At 39.7% G+C, this 16,397-nt stretch overlaps 1 protein-coding gene across 1 annotated transcript; it reads right to left on the reverse strand.

Annotated features, from left to right (window-relative positions):
- Window positions 1-236: 236 nt before the first annotated feature.
- On the reverse strand, window positions 237-11,912 carry LOC148115978 (vomeronasal type-2 receptor 26-like). Its single transcript, XM_087885337.1, has 5 exons — window positions 11,646-11,912; window positions 8,247-8,378; window positions 6,135-6,412; window positions 4,736-4,845; window positions 237-1,150 (listed from the first exon to the last, which is right to left on the reverse strand). The coding sequence occupies exons 1-5, from the start codon at window positions 11,910-11,912 to the stop codon at window positions 255-257; spliced, it is 1,683 nt and encodes a 560-aa protein (XP_087741463.1). The 3' UTR covers window positions 237-254.
- Window positions 11,913-16,397: the final 4,485 nt, after the last annotated feature.

Consider the following 16,397-nt stretch of genomic DNA (forward strand, 5'->3'; position numbering starts at 1 on the left):
TGTGTGTGTGTGTGTGTGTACGATGCTTCTGTGCATGCACAGAAGCTTCTGCACATGCGCAGAGACATCCAAGTGGGTGGGCGGAGCCTCCCACCACCGCCACTACCAGTTTCCCCAAACCAGGGTGAACTGGTAGCAATCCACCACTGCTGTAGGTTTAATAAATAATTATTAAATGGGCAAAAACAGTTCATTGAGGCTATTAAATGACATTTCTGGAAAATAACAGGTTTGTTAAAGTTTTCTTTATTATTTTATTTTGACATCAAATGTTCCTTGGTATTCAGATCTGGCCTAAAAATAATAATATAGCACTTTGGGCTGAAAATGCAACTCAGCAGACCAGCATTGGAGGCCAAGATGGAAAACACCTGCACGGCCACCATGTATTTCCCTTTAGTGCTCAGGTAGGTTGGTAGAAAAGTCACCCAGACACTGCAGAAAACCAGCATGCTGAAAGTGATCAGCTTGGCTTCATTGAAGGCCCCAGGGAGATCCCTGGCCAGGAAAGCCACTGTGAAGCAAAGAGCAGACAGGAAGCCCATGTACCCAAGGGCAACATAAAACATGGTGACAGAGCCTTCATTGCATTGTAGGATGATCTCTCTAGAATGAGATTGCATGTCAGAGTCAGGGAATGGGGGGAAAGTGCCCAACCAGATGCTGCAGATGACAACTTGAAGACCAGAACAGGAAAGTACAATGGAGTTGGCCAAGAGCTTCCCCAACCATCTCTGCACTTTATTCCCTGGTTTGGTGGCCAAGAAGGCTAACACCACTGTGATTGTTTTGGCCAAGATTGAAGAAATGGCGATGGAGAAGATGATGCTGAAGGTCATTTGTCGGAGAAAGCAGGTTTGTTTTGTTGGCCGGCCAATGAACAGGAAGGAGGTCAAGGTGGAAACGAGGGGAGAGAACAGGAGGATGTAGGAGAGGTCCCGGTTATTGGCTTTGACAATTGGTGTTTCCAGGAATTTAATGAAGATCCCCAAGACAAAGCCTGTGCTTACAGAGAGGAATAAGGCAATAGAAGTCAGGATGATCCCCAGATTTTCCTTATAAGAAAGATAGTTTATAATTTTTGGAATACAGTGATCCCGGTTGCTGTTTGGATGTTGATTTTCTGGACATTTGACACATTTTTCTGCATCTGAAAAAAAAAACAAGAATAGGTTTTTCTTTTAATGTGTCTTTTTAATAAAATGCATTTTTTTGGGCTAGAATTGTGGTTAGTGTGAATGTTTGTGTGTAGATGAAGTCAATATGTTTCTTTCTTTCCCTCCAGCAAGAATATCTTAATATTTCCTTTCTTTTTTAATGTCACCATTTCATCAATGAATGTTTTGAGAGAGAAGTGAAAAAAAAAAGATGAAGGGAGGGAGGGAGGGAGGAAGGAAGGAAGGAAGTTCCATCATTTTATATTTCCACTGCTGAATCTGTTGAAAATTGAAGCCCAGACTTTTCTCAGTGCTTTAAGGCGTCAATGAGATCCAGCCTACAGTGGAATGAAGTACATGTGAAGAATCACTTAGCATAATTTATGTCAGCTGGATAAACTTTTGCCATGGAAAAAGAAATGTTAGGTTGAATTGGCTATAAAAATGTGTTGGGTATGAATTGAGGACATCAAAATGCATTCTTCTGTTTTGTATAATAGTAACGAGTCATCTTTCCAAGGTCAAGAAGGAAGTTTAACTCAACCTCAACTTTTGATTCTCCTCTCCTCATTGTGGGCCAGGACACATACAATGACTTTAAAGAAGAGCCTCTAGCAGAACCTGTGTAATGTCAGCCTCAGGAGACACCTGAGACTGTCCAAAAAAAGGTACCACCGGAACAGATGGATCAGTTAGAGGATTATACCTAAGGTTCTTCAGTCCCCACGAACAGCCAGTGGAATGAAGAGGATAGCAAAGACACTCTATGACTATGATGGCGAACCTTTTTCTCATGTGTCCAAAGCGCTCGTGTGAGCAAATGACACCACTCATGCATGCCAGCACCCATAATGCAATGCACCCCCCTGTGCATGCATGCATGACCCCCCTGCGACTCCTGCCCCCCGCATGTGACCCCCTGCTATCCCATTTTGGGCCTAGTAGGCCTCCCTTCAGCCTCCTGGGCCCAAAAATGGGCCCCGGAGGTATGTGCACAGCTCCCCCCAATCCTCCTGCCCCCCGCACATGCATGCACAATCTCCACCCCCTTACGCATGTGCACGTGACCCCCATGCATGTGGACATGTCTCCTGCATGTGCCTCCCCCCCACGCATCCCCAAAATCAGCTGGCCAGTGGGAGGCACGCGTGCATGCACAGTAGAGCTGAACTGGGTGACGGCTTGCATGCCCACAGAAAGGGTTCTGTGTGCCAGCTGTGGCACACTTGCCATAGGTTCGCCATCAGGGCTCTATGAGATTCATTTAGCAAAGGAATAAATCCTTTGGCCTTGTCAGGGTGGCAATTAATCCCATTCTGCTTTTAGGTAATTGCACCTTGATTAGAGAATGGATCATGACCTTCCCTTGAAGTATACTTTAAGAAAAAGGAGCCTTGGTAGTACAGTGGTCTAAGGCACCCTGTTATTAAGCTGGTTATTAAGACCAGCTGCCTGCAATTACTGCAGGTTCGAATCTCGCCAAGGCTCAAGGTTGACTCAGCCTTCCATCCTTTCTAAGGTAGGTAAATTGAGGACCCAGTTGTGGGGGCAATAAGCTGACTTTGTATAAATATACAAAAGGATGAAGGCTATTGCTGAGCACATTGTAAGCCGCCCTGAGTCTCCGGAGAAGGGCGGCATATAAATCAAATTAAAAAATAAATAAATAAATAAATAAATCCGAAGATATATTTTCTAAGAAAAACTCATTTATTTGTTATAAAGAAAATAAAACATCTTACTGATCTAATTAGTTACATCTTGGCAAAGCTTTCCCGGCCACCTCTCTTGGCCAGAGAACAAAGAAAAGTTTTTTTTAGAGAAGAAGAAAAGAATGTAGACATGCGCAGTAGTTACTGATAAGAACTTGGCAAGCTATGATAAGTCTGAAAGTTCAAAAATAAGAGCTCATCTGGCAAATACAAAAACGCAGTGACAGGCCTGACTTAAAAAGTAACCCTGACACATGATTTTCCTTTTAATTGGAATCAAGCTTGTACATGACGTTTTCCTGTTGTTACCTCCTCGATCTTAAATAAACTGTTAATTTTCTCAGCAACCAGGTTTATGACTGTATAATTGAAATCAGAAGCAGAACACTCTTTTCCTTTTAATAATTTACGAATTAATCAAGGAGTTAAAATGTCAATTTAGTTCATCAGGCCTACCTCCCTGTTCAGTATAGGGACTGAAATTTGGAAGTACTCTAATCTGGATTGTGAACATAGCAAGAAGGATTAGGGAATGGAAGAGGAACAGAGAAAAGTCCTGGAGTTCTGGAAGCATCAAAGACAGTTTCCAGAATCTTGGGTTCCGAGGTAATCTGAAACCGTGAACTGTGACTGTCTGAAGAAATGGTTCCCATCAGAGATAGAGACTTGCAAGAATCTGATCAATCCTCTTCCAAAGATCCAGTCAAGGTTCAAATCATTATATTCCGGAATCTGAAATTGCTCACTATTTAGGGCAATGAGGTAAATATTAATCTGAAGCATCAAAGATGTGTTATAAAAGATAAAGAACAAGATATGTCATCTTTCTCATAATACTCAATCCTGATTTATCCTATATTTTTATCCATGATCGGTATCCCTGTTTGCTTGATTATATTTATTTATTTATTTATTTTATTTATTAGATTTTTATACCACCCCCTCTCCCGAAGGACTCGGGGCGGTGAACAGCCAAAATTAAAAAACATACAGTATAAACATTAAAATACGTTTAAAACAGAATTAAATCCAGAATGGCTCCCCAATTTAAAACGCCTTACCCATGACCCTATAAATAAGACAAATTTAAAATTTAAAATTTCCACATTTAAAAAGGGGGAAGATTTAGGCCAGGCCAGCTTGATGAAATAGAAAAGTCTTAAGTGCGCGGCGGAAGGTGCGCAGATCCGGGATCCTATGTATCTCCGGGGGGAGCTCGTTCCAGATCTGTAGGTGCCCCCACAGAGAAGGCTCTCCCCCTAGGGGCCGACAGCCGACATTGTTTGGCCGACGGCACCTGGAGGAGCCCCTCTCTATGGGAGCGTACTGGCCGGTGGGAGGCTATTGGTGGTAGCAGACGGTCCCGTAAATAACCAGGTCCTAAGCCATGGAGTGCTTTAAAGGTGATAACCAGAACCTTGAAGCGCACCCGGAAGACCACTGGGAGCCAGTGCAGCTCGCGCAGGAGAGGTGTTACATGGGAACTCCATGTCGCTCCCATCACCACCCGCGCGGCCGCACTCTGCGCCAGTTGGAGCCTCCGAGTGCACCTCAAGGGGAGCCCCATGTAGAGAGCGTTGCAATAGTCCAGACGAGAGGTAACGAGGGAATGAGTGACTGTGTGTAGGGAGTCCCGATCTAGATAGGGACGCAACTCGCGGATCAGGCGAACCTGATGAAAAATCCTGAAAAATATGTCAGATTAGCCCCCAAGGTAATTTTTTATAATTCACTATGAAATAAATATGTATCTCGATCAATTCTCCAAAGGATCAGGCCCACTCTGGCTAAGCTTTTCAAATTGCACTTTCTTTGAAAATGTCAGTTTCTACCCAAAGTCTCTCCCTTTCTCCTGCTGTCACTCACCTTCCCAGGTGGAGATGGTTCCTTCTGCACATGGATGACAGTTGTAGCAGCAGATGGGCCTCCCTTCCTGAGCCACCTTCATGAATCCAGGAGGACAGCTTTCCACACACCTGGAAGGAGGCAGGGGCTGGGCAAAGAGAAAGAAAGAAATAACATCCCCAAAATGAATTAGATATCCTAAATGTAATAAAAGGAAAAATTTCAGGACTTTCAGATCAAGACTTAGCTTTGTTACATTAGTAGCCTACCCAATGGTGCAATCCAAAAATTTTTTTACTACTGGTTCTGTGGACGTGGCTTGGTGGGCATGGCAGGGGAAGGATACTGCAAAATCCCCATTCCTGCCCCACTCCTGGGGGGAAGATATTGCAAAATCTCCATTCCCACCCCACTCTGGGGCCAGCCAGAGGTAGTATTTTTTTTTTATTTGATTTGATTTATATCAAATCAAGTATTTGTCAAACTACTCAAAATTTCCAGAACCTGGAAAACTACTGGTTCTCCAGAACCTGTCAGAAACTGCTGGATTTCACCCCTGAACCAGTGGTGAAATGTAAAATTTGTTACTACCAGTTCTGTGGGCAAGGCTTGGTGGTGCGGGGTAATATGACTGAGTGGACATGGCCAACTTTTTTTTTTTTATTTTTAAAACCATTTTTTCTACAATCTCTTCGGCTAAAGAGGTTGTAAAAAAAATGCTTTTAAAGCCTCTGATGATCCCAGCTGACTTGCCTGATCGGCAGAGGCTTTTTTTCCTTTTAACAACATTTTTTCTATAACCTCTTCGGCCGAAGAGGTTGTAGAAAAAATGCTTTTAAAAGCCTCTGATGATCCCAGCTGAGCCGCGTGATCATCAGAGGCTTTTTTTTTTTTTTTTTACTTTTAAAAGCATTTTTTTGGCCAAAGAGGTTATAGAAAAAATGCTTTTAAAAATAAAAAAAAAGTCTCTGATGATTGCACGGCTCAGCTGGGCAATGCGGGGGTGGGGGGCAGGGATTTTTGCTACTGGTTCTCTGAACCACCCATCTCCATCGCTACCGGATTGTGCGATCCGGTCCGAACCGGGAGCATTTCACCCCTGCCCTGAACCTACCACTTGAAGCTCATCAAACGGATTGTTGTTTGCCTATTTATTTTCTAATGTTTCTCACAATACAACGTTTAGTTTAATTTCTCGGTGTGTGTATTTGAGGGAAAGTTGAATGTATTCTTGGCTTTGGTGAAACGAATCATGTTTCTCCATGATCTAAAAGTTACTCCCTTGCAAGACACTTATAAACACTTAACTGGAATAGTTATGAATATATTTCTCCTAGACACTTGAACATCTAATCAAAGAAGATGTTTCATCTCTGGAAAACTGAAATGACATCCCAAGCTTGTTTCTGCTGAATTCTACAATCCTCTTGGTGAGACGTCCAAAAAAGCAGTGTAAAGTCTTTTCTCCACCTTGTTCAATGTTTCCATCTCTGTGATAGAATTCTGGTTGATTCTCAAGCTGAAATCCAAGGATCCTTGTCTTTCTAGACTTCCAAATGTCACTTTGCTAAAAGACTTATTGGAGAAAAAGACCCAGTTCACAATGTCCAGCTCTGCTATCAGCTCTCCATTCTCATCCAAATATACCCCATCAATGCAATCATTGTAAAACTGAGAGTTTTGAAGGAAGGAATGAAGCTGGAATGGGAGAGAAAATGGGCAATGTTACACAAGATATAGAAAATTCTAAGGCAAGTCTCCACCATTTGGGCTGGAATGAAGGATCTGTATTGAGGAATATACAAAAAAAAGTCTTATTAAAAGGAAGAAGTGTTAAGGATATTGTTGTGTTACCAACCAGCAGAGTAAATGTATAGAGAAATGGTACTGAGAGCAATGAATACAATATATACAAACTGGTTTAACAAAGCTTTTACTTTGTAGTGAAAAACAATTGCATAGGCTTTTTATCAATCCAAGTCTTTAGCCATTCAAATCAGTCTGAAGTTACAGATATCTTCTTACCAAACAGCAGTAGGTAATAAACGGCAATTCAACGCTGGTAACAAATCACGATGGTAGCAGATCCATCCACTTCTTCACACAACGACAGTAACAGTTCCAACCAACAAGTCAAGCAGTAAGTCAAGCAGTGATGAGAGCAGGTCCAACAGTGATTATAGCTCGGCTCCCTTCTTATATACAGTTTACACTAGTAATTATCCACTTAAGATAAGTGAAGTCAGCAGTGCAATGACTCAACAGTACAATTAGGATAATTGCAGTCAGCAGTCAGTCAGCAGTCAGTTACAATGACTCATCAGTACAATTACTCAGCATTACATCTTAAAGTTACAGAATACATTTAAAGTTATAGAACACATATATTGCCTGGACAACTTGTTAGGCTTATACCATATCCTAACAAGAAGAATGAAAAAAAAATGGTGATCGGATGTTCTTTATCTCTTCCCAGGCATAGTTGTCACTGCAGAGTCTGGAAAACCAATGAGAAGTATAGCAAATAATACATGTGAAGTGAATTAAAGAAGAAAAAAGACAACATTTCCCCTTTACACTTGTTTAGACTGGGTGGGTAGTGTAAAGAAAGGAGTCAAAGAAGAAAGAGATAGAGGAAAACTGAAATATTTACCAAGATGCTGTTAAAAATAATATGCAGAAGAAATCAGCAGGGTGAACGAAATACAATAGGGAGAGCAATAGAAAGTTGGAATTCAAATTAATTTTTATATTTGGAACAAATTATGACTATTGTCAGAATACACAGTTTTTAGAATTGTACAATTGATTCTCAACCACAATGGAAAGCTGTGCAATAGAAAAGAAATACCTGCCATGCCTTTAGCACAGGAGTTTTCGTGTTTTGACCTTCTTTACGTGTTGTCCTCCTGGATCTGGATAAATAGGCAGCATTAATGGCCCGTGCCACAGCCCAGATTATGTTGTAAATGAAATAAGTGTCCAGAGTCAGGATCGGATCTATCTTCTCTTTCTTGGGAGCCTCCAGCTCTTCTCTCTGCCTGCACCTTCTCCAGACTTTCACTGAAAAGGCATCCTTGGTGTAGGAACACAGGAAGGAGTTCCTTGCAAAGCGTCTCATGAAATAAAAGAACTTCGCATACCCACCATACTTTGCTCTTTGATTTTTCTTCATAAGAAAGGAAAAAATACTATGCATGTATTCAGTGGGAAAGTAATTATTTGTCAAATAAATAGAGAAGTCCCAGCGGACTGTGGTGATCAAGACTTTTCCTCTAAGATGTTTGGTAAGCTCTTTAAATATTTGATGCATAATTATAACGCCTTTGTGAAATGTATTCATGTCTGCACCATACATAAAGACATTCACCTTTCTCCAACTGAGGTATAAACGCAAGTCTACAAACGGTTCCTGAAGTGTTGTGGGAAAGGTTTGTGATAAAACTGGACAAATACCATTCTTTATCAGCATGGAAGTTAATGTCTCCATGAACCAGTGTCCATTCTCAGTGTCTGGAGCAAGGAGACCCACCAAGTTCCATCTGAAATGGAGGACCAGCTTCAACATCCCTGGGTACTGGACTCCTTCAGCAGGGAGCATTGGGTAGAAGAAAGGAAAGTGTGTTTTGTCACTCAGAATCTGTGAAATAAAACTGTAACTGATCTGCAAAGAAAACAAAAGGAATCACTGTTTTATTGTGATTCCCCAATAAGCCATCCCATAAACCCCAAAATTTAGACCTAATAGAGGAATTGTTCCACTTCTAGCAATGAAGAACCTTCTGAAGGGACATCTCTGGTCATTCTGCTCGTACATTGCTTCTCTTCTCACTTCAGTGCAGCATTTTGTCCTTGAAAATAGGTACCCAAGATGCACAATCAGCATTAGGAATGTGCCAAGGAGGAGATGGATCTGCTCATTCACTCCTCTCCCTTCATTTTTTAAAATTATTTTTTATTATATATTTTCCTTTGTTATACATCACATTTCCATTTCTGCAATGACGGTGTACTGTGTGTATCAAATCTCTTTTGAATACACATAATATCATACACCACAATTATAGCCATTATTCTCATAATATATACAATAATAATATAATCTTCACTTCTAGTCGCTCTATACAATTTAATCTGTAGTAAAATGTAATCCAATGCTAATATTATTAATAGCAGATTTATATATCGCTTCACAGTGCTTTCCATCCCTCTCTAAGTGGTTTATAGAGCATATTGCCCCCAGCAATCTGGGTCCTCATTTTACCCACCTCGGAAGGAAGGAAGGCTGAGTCAACCTTGAGCCTGGTGAGATTCGAACTGCCAAACTGCTGGCAACCGGTGATCAGCAGAAGTAGCCTGCAGTACTGCACTCTAACCACTGCGCCACTGCGGCTCTAATATTGCTTATAGTGTTATGCTTATATATATCTCTATATATACATTTACCTCTATTTCATTAATCATCCTTTATTATAAATTTACTAACTTCTGTTTCTGCTTTCTAACCATTTATAAAATAAGTCCCATGTTAAATAGTACTCTGTTTCCTCTTTAGCCTTAATTTTCATTGTTAACCTGTCCATTTTGACGCAGTCTAGTATTTTCTTTAATACATTTTCATCTATAGGTATACTTTTGTTTTTCCAGTTTTGTGCATGCATAATTCTCACTGCAGTTATTACATGTAATATTAAATATATAATTCTTTTGTTGTATTTCCCCGGTAGTATACCTAGTAAGAACAATTCTGGTTTTAAATCTATTTGCTGTGCTATTATTTTTTCTAACCACCTTTTTATCTTTAACCAATATTTTTTTGCCGTTGGACAAGTCCACCACATATGGTGATAGGACCCCGGTATCTGTTTACATTTCCAGCACTCTGGCGATATATTTTGGAACATCTTTGCCATTTTTGCTGGTGGCAAATGCCATCTGTAGAACATTTTGTAAAGGTTTTCTTTGTATGCTGTTGACATCGTTAGTTTGTAATTTCTTTCCCGAAGTTTTTGCCAATTGTCTAGTTCTATATTATATCCAAGATTTTTGGCCCCTACTATCATAGTTTTGTTTTATTTATTTATTTATTTATTTATTTATGTATGTATGTATGTATGTATGTATGTATGTATGTATGTAATTTATATGCCGCCCTTCTCCCAAAGGACTCAGGGCAGCTTACAAAGAAAACATTCAACAATTCGAAAATTACATAAAAGTTAAAATCCAATTAAAATTAATTAAAATTATTTCAATGTAAAAATCCCCCAATGGATCAGCCCATTTGATAAAAGAGCCACGTCTTCAGTTCGCGACGGAAGGAGAGGAGGTCAGGGACTGTCCTAAGCCTGGTGGGCAAATCGTTCCAGAGGGTCGGCGCTCCCACAGAGAACGCTCTCCCCCTGGGGGCCGCCAGCCGACATTGTCTGGCTGACAGCACCCTGAGGAGGCCTGCTGTGTGGGAGCGCACGGGATGATGGGAGGATGGCAGGAGATGATCCTGCAAGTAGCCCAGGCCTAAGCCATGTAGGGCTTTATAGGTGAGCACCAGCATCTTGAAACGGATCCGGAGGACCACTGGCAGCCAGTGCAGCTTGCGCAGGAGAGGTGTCACACGGGAGTAACAAGAAGCCCCTGTAACAACCCGCGTGGCTGCATTCTGGACTAGCTGTAGCCTCCGGGTGCATCCCAAGGGCAGCCCCATGTAGAGGGCGTTCCAGTAGTCCAACCGAGAAGTAACAAGGGCATGAGTGACCGTGGTGAGGGCATCCCATGTTCTTCTTCCATTTTAAATTTCAATAGGTAATTATATATTTTCTCTATTAATTTGCCATCTGTCCCTAACAATATCTGATCGAATTCTAGGGGTTCCTTGTAAAATCCATATATTTCTGCATCTTTCTTGTATCTCGTTTGTATTTAAATATGTGGTCACCAGGCGAAGTCGATTCCTTGATTGTTTAGTTCCTGTTTTGATTTTAAGTCCCTTCTTCATTTAGGATGACTTTGTACATTACAATTTTTTCCAGATCTAGAACATTAGGATGTATTAGTGCTTCCATCGTGGATAGCCAGACCGGTATTTTCATATAATGATTCTGTTTGATTTTTTCCCCATAATGAAAGCAGAGTATTCCTGATATAGTGCCTTTGGAAGTATCTGTGTATTTTACTTTTCCCATACCATACAAATGCATGGCACCCCAATTATAAGTCGTGTCCTTCTAACGTCAATATTCTTTTGTTCTTCAAATTTCTTCACTCCTTCACCCATGTGAGCGCTGAGGCCTGGTAATGCAGCTCCTAGTCTGGTAGCCCAACCCCCCACCCCCTATTTTTGGTGTCTTGTAGCATTTCCAGTTTGATTCTTGGTGGGGGTTTTTTGCCTTGCCAGATGAACTTTAGAATCAATTTGTATAAGTCCTCAAGGAACTTTTCCCCTAGTTTTATCAGAGGTGCTTGAAATAAAAATAGCAATTTTGGTAGGATATTCATTTTTGTGGTGCCTATCCTTCAGACAAATATAGGTTTCTCCCTTTTTCCAAGTCTGTTTTTATTTTTTGTAATAATTTAATGTAGTTAAATCTAATAATTTAATGTAGTTGTCTTCTATGATGGTTGTACATCTTGGTATTAGCCAAATTCCCAAGTATTTAACTTTTTAAATTATCTGCATGTCCATCTTTTCCGCCAGTTCATTTTTCTGTTTGTTTGTAAGATTCTTTGCCAACATCTTGGTCTTTTCCTTGTTTATTTTGAGTCCTGCCACCTCACCAAACTCTTCTATGCTTTTTATTAATTTGGGTCCCGTCTCTCCCTTCATTTTTACTTAATGTAATTCCCATAATAGAACTTTGCTCTTCATTTACAACACAGGATGTCTAATTGAAGGTTGGATGAACTAAAAATTCTCTTCTCAACAAAGACACACCTGTGGGATTTTGTAGGTAACCAACATGGTCAAAATCTGGATGGAGATGTCAGTATCAGCCTCTTCAAGAACAGCCACTGTGTTTCTCTGCCTTCCACAGCTATAGTTGGGAACATTGGCCTCCCCACCAGAAAGCAAGTCCAGCAAAGCCTCTGAAGTCATTTGTTGACTGAAATAATTTTCATAGATGTTGTAACCCAGGGTGACATTGGATGAAATTTTGGGATTCTGGTTGATCTCCTGGATGGCAAAAAGGAAGGATAGCATTTTCCAGTACTCTGTTGCTTTTATCCTGAATATATGAATATATTAGAACATAACCAGTGGAAAGAAGATATTATTAACCTTTTTTGGCAGAAAAAAACCCCTAAAGTTTACAAATATATGAATGACCTCCAATGACCTCCTTCTCAACCGATTATTTGGCAGTTCTATAAATTCTGACGTTTTTATAATTCAGTATGGAAATTTAATTAGCCTTCCATTGTAGTGAATGCAATGATCTTGTTGCATTTACCATGTTACAAAATCCATATACTACATGTCTCTTCTAATTCATTGTTCAGAAGTTGCAATAAAAGCAATTCTAGTTTCTTCACAATTTCAGTCTTTCAAATTCTTTGTATTATTGTGTGAATCTGCATCTAGCTTCCTCACAAGTCTGCCCTGTATAATAAAATATTCCCTCATGATTTTCATAATTTGTGCTCTGGTTTGAAATAGTTGCATATTTTTAATAATTTCTCTGGTGTCATATACTAACACCACATCAAATTATTTAAAAAAATCTCTAAATTATGACACATTATAAAGTTAATTATCAGTTACCCAAATTGTCCTTTACTCAATGTTATATCCAAATTTTCAATTTTTAATTTGTTCATCTTCTGTTTCATATCTTTAAAACTTTATACATTTTTGCTATTACATGTTCATCATTTGTACACAATTCAGTTTCAAATTCTGTTTTTGGGTTCCAATTGACCTTAATCCATATTAATTTTTTCTTTAACCTGTGCAGATGAAAATGAGTGCAAACTGTGCCTTTCTGCAGTCAATTGTTCTCTTGACTTCATCTCAATTTGTCTATCATCCAGTATTAATAACTTTTGATATATTAACCATTTCTCCCTATCTGCTGTTTCTCTTCCGTTAAATACTTCTTGTGCTGAGACCCATAAAGGTATCACTTGTTCTATTTATTCCATGCTCTCAATGTAGCTGTTTTCACATAATGGTTTTCACATAATGTCCATATTAATTTTAAGTTTATTCTACCAAAAGGTCTGCCTTATTTTTCACATTGTTATTATTTCTGCAGTTTGATGAAGATTTCAGATTCTCTGTCTGTCTGTCTGTCTGTCTGTCAGTCTGTCTGTCTGTCTGTTTCTCTCTCTCTCTCTCTCACAAACACACACACACACACAAGTGTTAACCAAAAGAAAGAGTTATTAATTTCAGGAGATGAGTATACTGTCTATAATTCTAAAATGGAAACTTAACTGAAGTTTGACTGATTAAATTAACATTTAATCCATCCACTCAAATGGGTTTCATGCTAGTAAGGAAAGTCCACTTTTTTAATTAGTGAATTTTGGTAAGAAATCAAAAAATAAAAATAAAAATTGAGGTTTTCTCATTTTTACTGCAGAGAAATATTACAACATTCCTGCATTTTTTTTATGTTGACCACTTTATTGGACGAGGGAAGAGTAGAAGAGAAGAACCTCTTCTCCTTCCACAAGCCTGCTCTGCTCAGGATGTCAAGAAAAGTAGATACTTCTTAAAATAACAACAACAACAACAACAACAACAACAACAACAACGACAACAACAACAGAGGAATGCTATTGATGAAAATTTCAAATCAAACTCATCAGCTGCAGGCTGGAAAATGGATCCTCAAGGCCAAATAAGACAGAAAGAAGAACTGGCAGATCAAGGGGACCATTCATTGTAAGATATGAGACTGGGACTTTGGAAATCAGAATGGAATGGAATGGTATAGGAACTTTGATTTACCCATAAAGTTGAGTCAAAGGAGATTTGTTGAAGCTTAGTGGTTGAAACTTAGCTTTTGTTGCAGAGACAATGCCACCAATGAGGAACTCTCCTGGCCTGTAATGGTTCTGTGGTTGCACCTCATCTCTCTTCAGAGTCAGGAAGCATTTGGCTTTGAGACTTGCCAAGACTGTCTGGGGCAACAGAAGCAGCAGAAGCAGCAACATAACTTGTGTTCCTGATGATGGCTGCAGTTTTGGGTCTGCTTTGAAGGAGCAATGATACAAAGTGGTGGAAGTTAACCAAAGCCTTCTCCCATCAAGCTTGAAAGTTTCCCTAATCCAGACAGAATCCAGCAAAGGCTTCACAACCGAAGGAGAGGAGAGCAAACACAGCCCCTGCTTGGCCCAAAAGCTTCCCAGGTTTTCTCTTTGTACAGAGAACCTTTCTGTTCGAAAGATTGTCCAGTGCAAAGACATTTGCCAACAAGGCTTTGATGCGATATCAAAGCGAAAGGATATTATGGTTGTTGTTTGTTGATATCTGTCAGTTTGTCAAAACATCTTTAGAGATTTAGCACCAAAACAGCAAATAAATTACTATAATTTGTCTAATGGCAACAAAGAGAGACATCACCTCTCTAAAGATTGAGTGAGTGAACAGGCAGGTGCCCAATGGGACATGTTTGTCCCAGATGGGCTGAAACTCCAAAGACAAGTCAAGGAGTGAGACTGGGGAACTTTCAGCCAAACATCCCTTAGAAAATTTCTTGATACAGTTCAAGAGAGAATTTCACCATGTCTGTGGACTGTCAGTCCTCAATATGGATACAGTTGATCGTGATGTGTGGTAGTCTTTGGCTGCCTTTGTTAAGAAATGGGTTACTGCTCTTATTCATATGACTACTATGTCTGTCTTATAATGTACCCAACATAATGTACCCAGTGGTGGAATTCAAGTAATTTAGCAACTGGTTCTTTGCCCTAATGATTTCTTCCAACAACCAGTTTGCCAAACTGCTCAGCAAGTTAACAACCGGTTCTCCTGAAGTGGTGCGAACTGGCTGAATCCCACCACTGAATGTACCCAATAATGACAGAATCCCTGAAAATTACATTTATTACATTTATTCATTATATTCCTCAAATGTTTGACTTCAGGTTACACTATTGGGATAATTAAAAAAATAACTTGTTCTTTTTGAAAAACCCTCTGGAATCAATTGCCTCCAGAGATAAGGAGAATCCAAGACCTCGGTGCCTTCCGCCGTGCCCTTAAAACCTTCCTTTTCCAGCAAGCCGGGCTGGCCTAATTTTTTTTTTTAAGTGTTTTTAAGTGTTTTGTTTATTGTTTTTAATTAATGGGGCCAAATTTATATATGTATATTTTAACTGTATTTTAATATTTGTATTTGATGTTTTTACTTGGCTGTTCACCGCCCTGAGTCCTCAGGGAGAAGGGCGGTATACAAATTCAAAAATAAAATAAATAAAATAAAATAAAAAATAAATCTGCCCTTTTTTTGTGTGTGAAAGTGGAACTAAATCCCAAAAAGCAAAATAGAACATGATTATGGTCAGGGACCAGTGCAAAAAGAGAAAACAGAACAAAAATATGCATATGCCAAGAGATAAATTAACAAAAAAGGTAAAATTAGTATACCATATATTTTTTTTAAAAAATGTAAATCTATAAAACCCATCAAACTGATCTAGGCAACTAAACCTAATAAAATCTACTGTCTGTAAAACTTGTCTACTTTACTTGCTAATCTAGAGTCCTTGATTAAGTGCATATACAGAATTGCTTTATAGAGATGTGCAGCATAATAAGCTATCTATCTATCTGATAGATCAAATCAATAAATGAAATAATATAGAACACTTCCACGATACAGTAAATCTAAATTCACAGCTATGCCATGTACCCAAGAGAGAGACACCAAGCCATTTGATATTTTCTTGATTGCTTATTTTTGTGCTCGTCCACTTCATACTAAAATAGGCTAATTTTGGCATCAATCCACAGTTTTGATGGACGTGCTGGCTGGTTAAGATGTTTTCTGTTGTTTCAAAATAAGCATTTCTGAAGAGCTTGTCCAAGGTTATTATATAATTAATGGAGGTCACCGGTTGAATCAGACGTAATAAAAAGAGTGTACCTCTCTTGAGAGTATAGTAGCTAGTGTCAGGGTTCCAAGTAACAACTCCAACAAAGTAAGACTCTGAGGCAGGCATTTCTTCAAAGTTCCATTTTATTAGAGATGACATATTGGCACATCTGGGAAAACCCGAATCTGAAAGTCTCCCAGGTTTTCCCTACTTAAAGGAAAATCAAAGTCTCTTCCCCTGCACCCACATGTCCATTACAGGGCCCAATCAGGTCATCATCCTAACTGGAGTTATTTCCCAGTCATGCCTCTCCAGGTGCAGGCTGAGCATCCTTGACTCCCAGTGAAAGAGTGTTGTTTTGGCTATACTTCTCACGCCATTGCCAACCAACCCCCCCTCCCAGTTCCCACATCTGCCCATCTACCAAGTGTGGCAGCCCTGAAGATCCAAAGAAAAAGATGGTCTCCAGGGCTGACAGCTAGTTGTTCAGCTACTGACTTATCTAGTTGTGTGGTATGATGACCCGGGGTGTGACATGAAGGCAACACAGCCAAAGAACCGATATGAGTCCCTTTATTGGCACCAACTTTGCCCCCAACATCCCGTTTACTCTCCGGCCTGGAGAAAAGCTCTCCCACAA

The sequence above is a fragment of the Pantherophis guttatus genome, chromosome 2 (assembly GCF_059756535.1).
Source record: "Pantherophis guttatus breed Tessera chromosome 2, ASM5975653v1, whole genome shotgun sequence".
NCBI classification, from domain to species: domain Eukaryota; kingdom Metazoa; phylum Chordata; class Lepidosauria; order Squamata; family Colubridae; genus Pantherophis; species Pantherophis guttatus.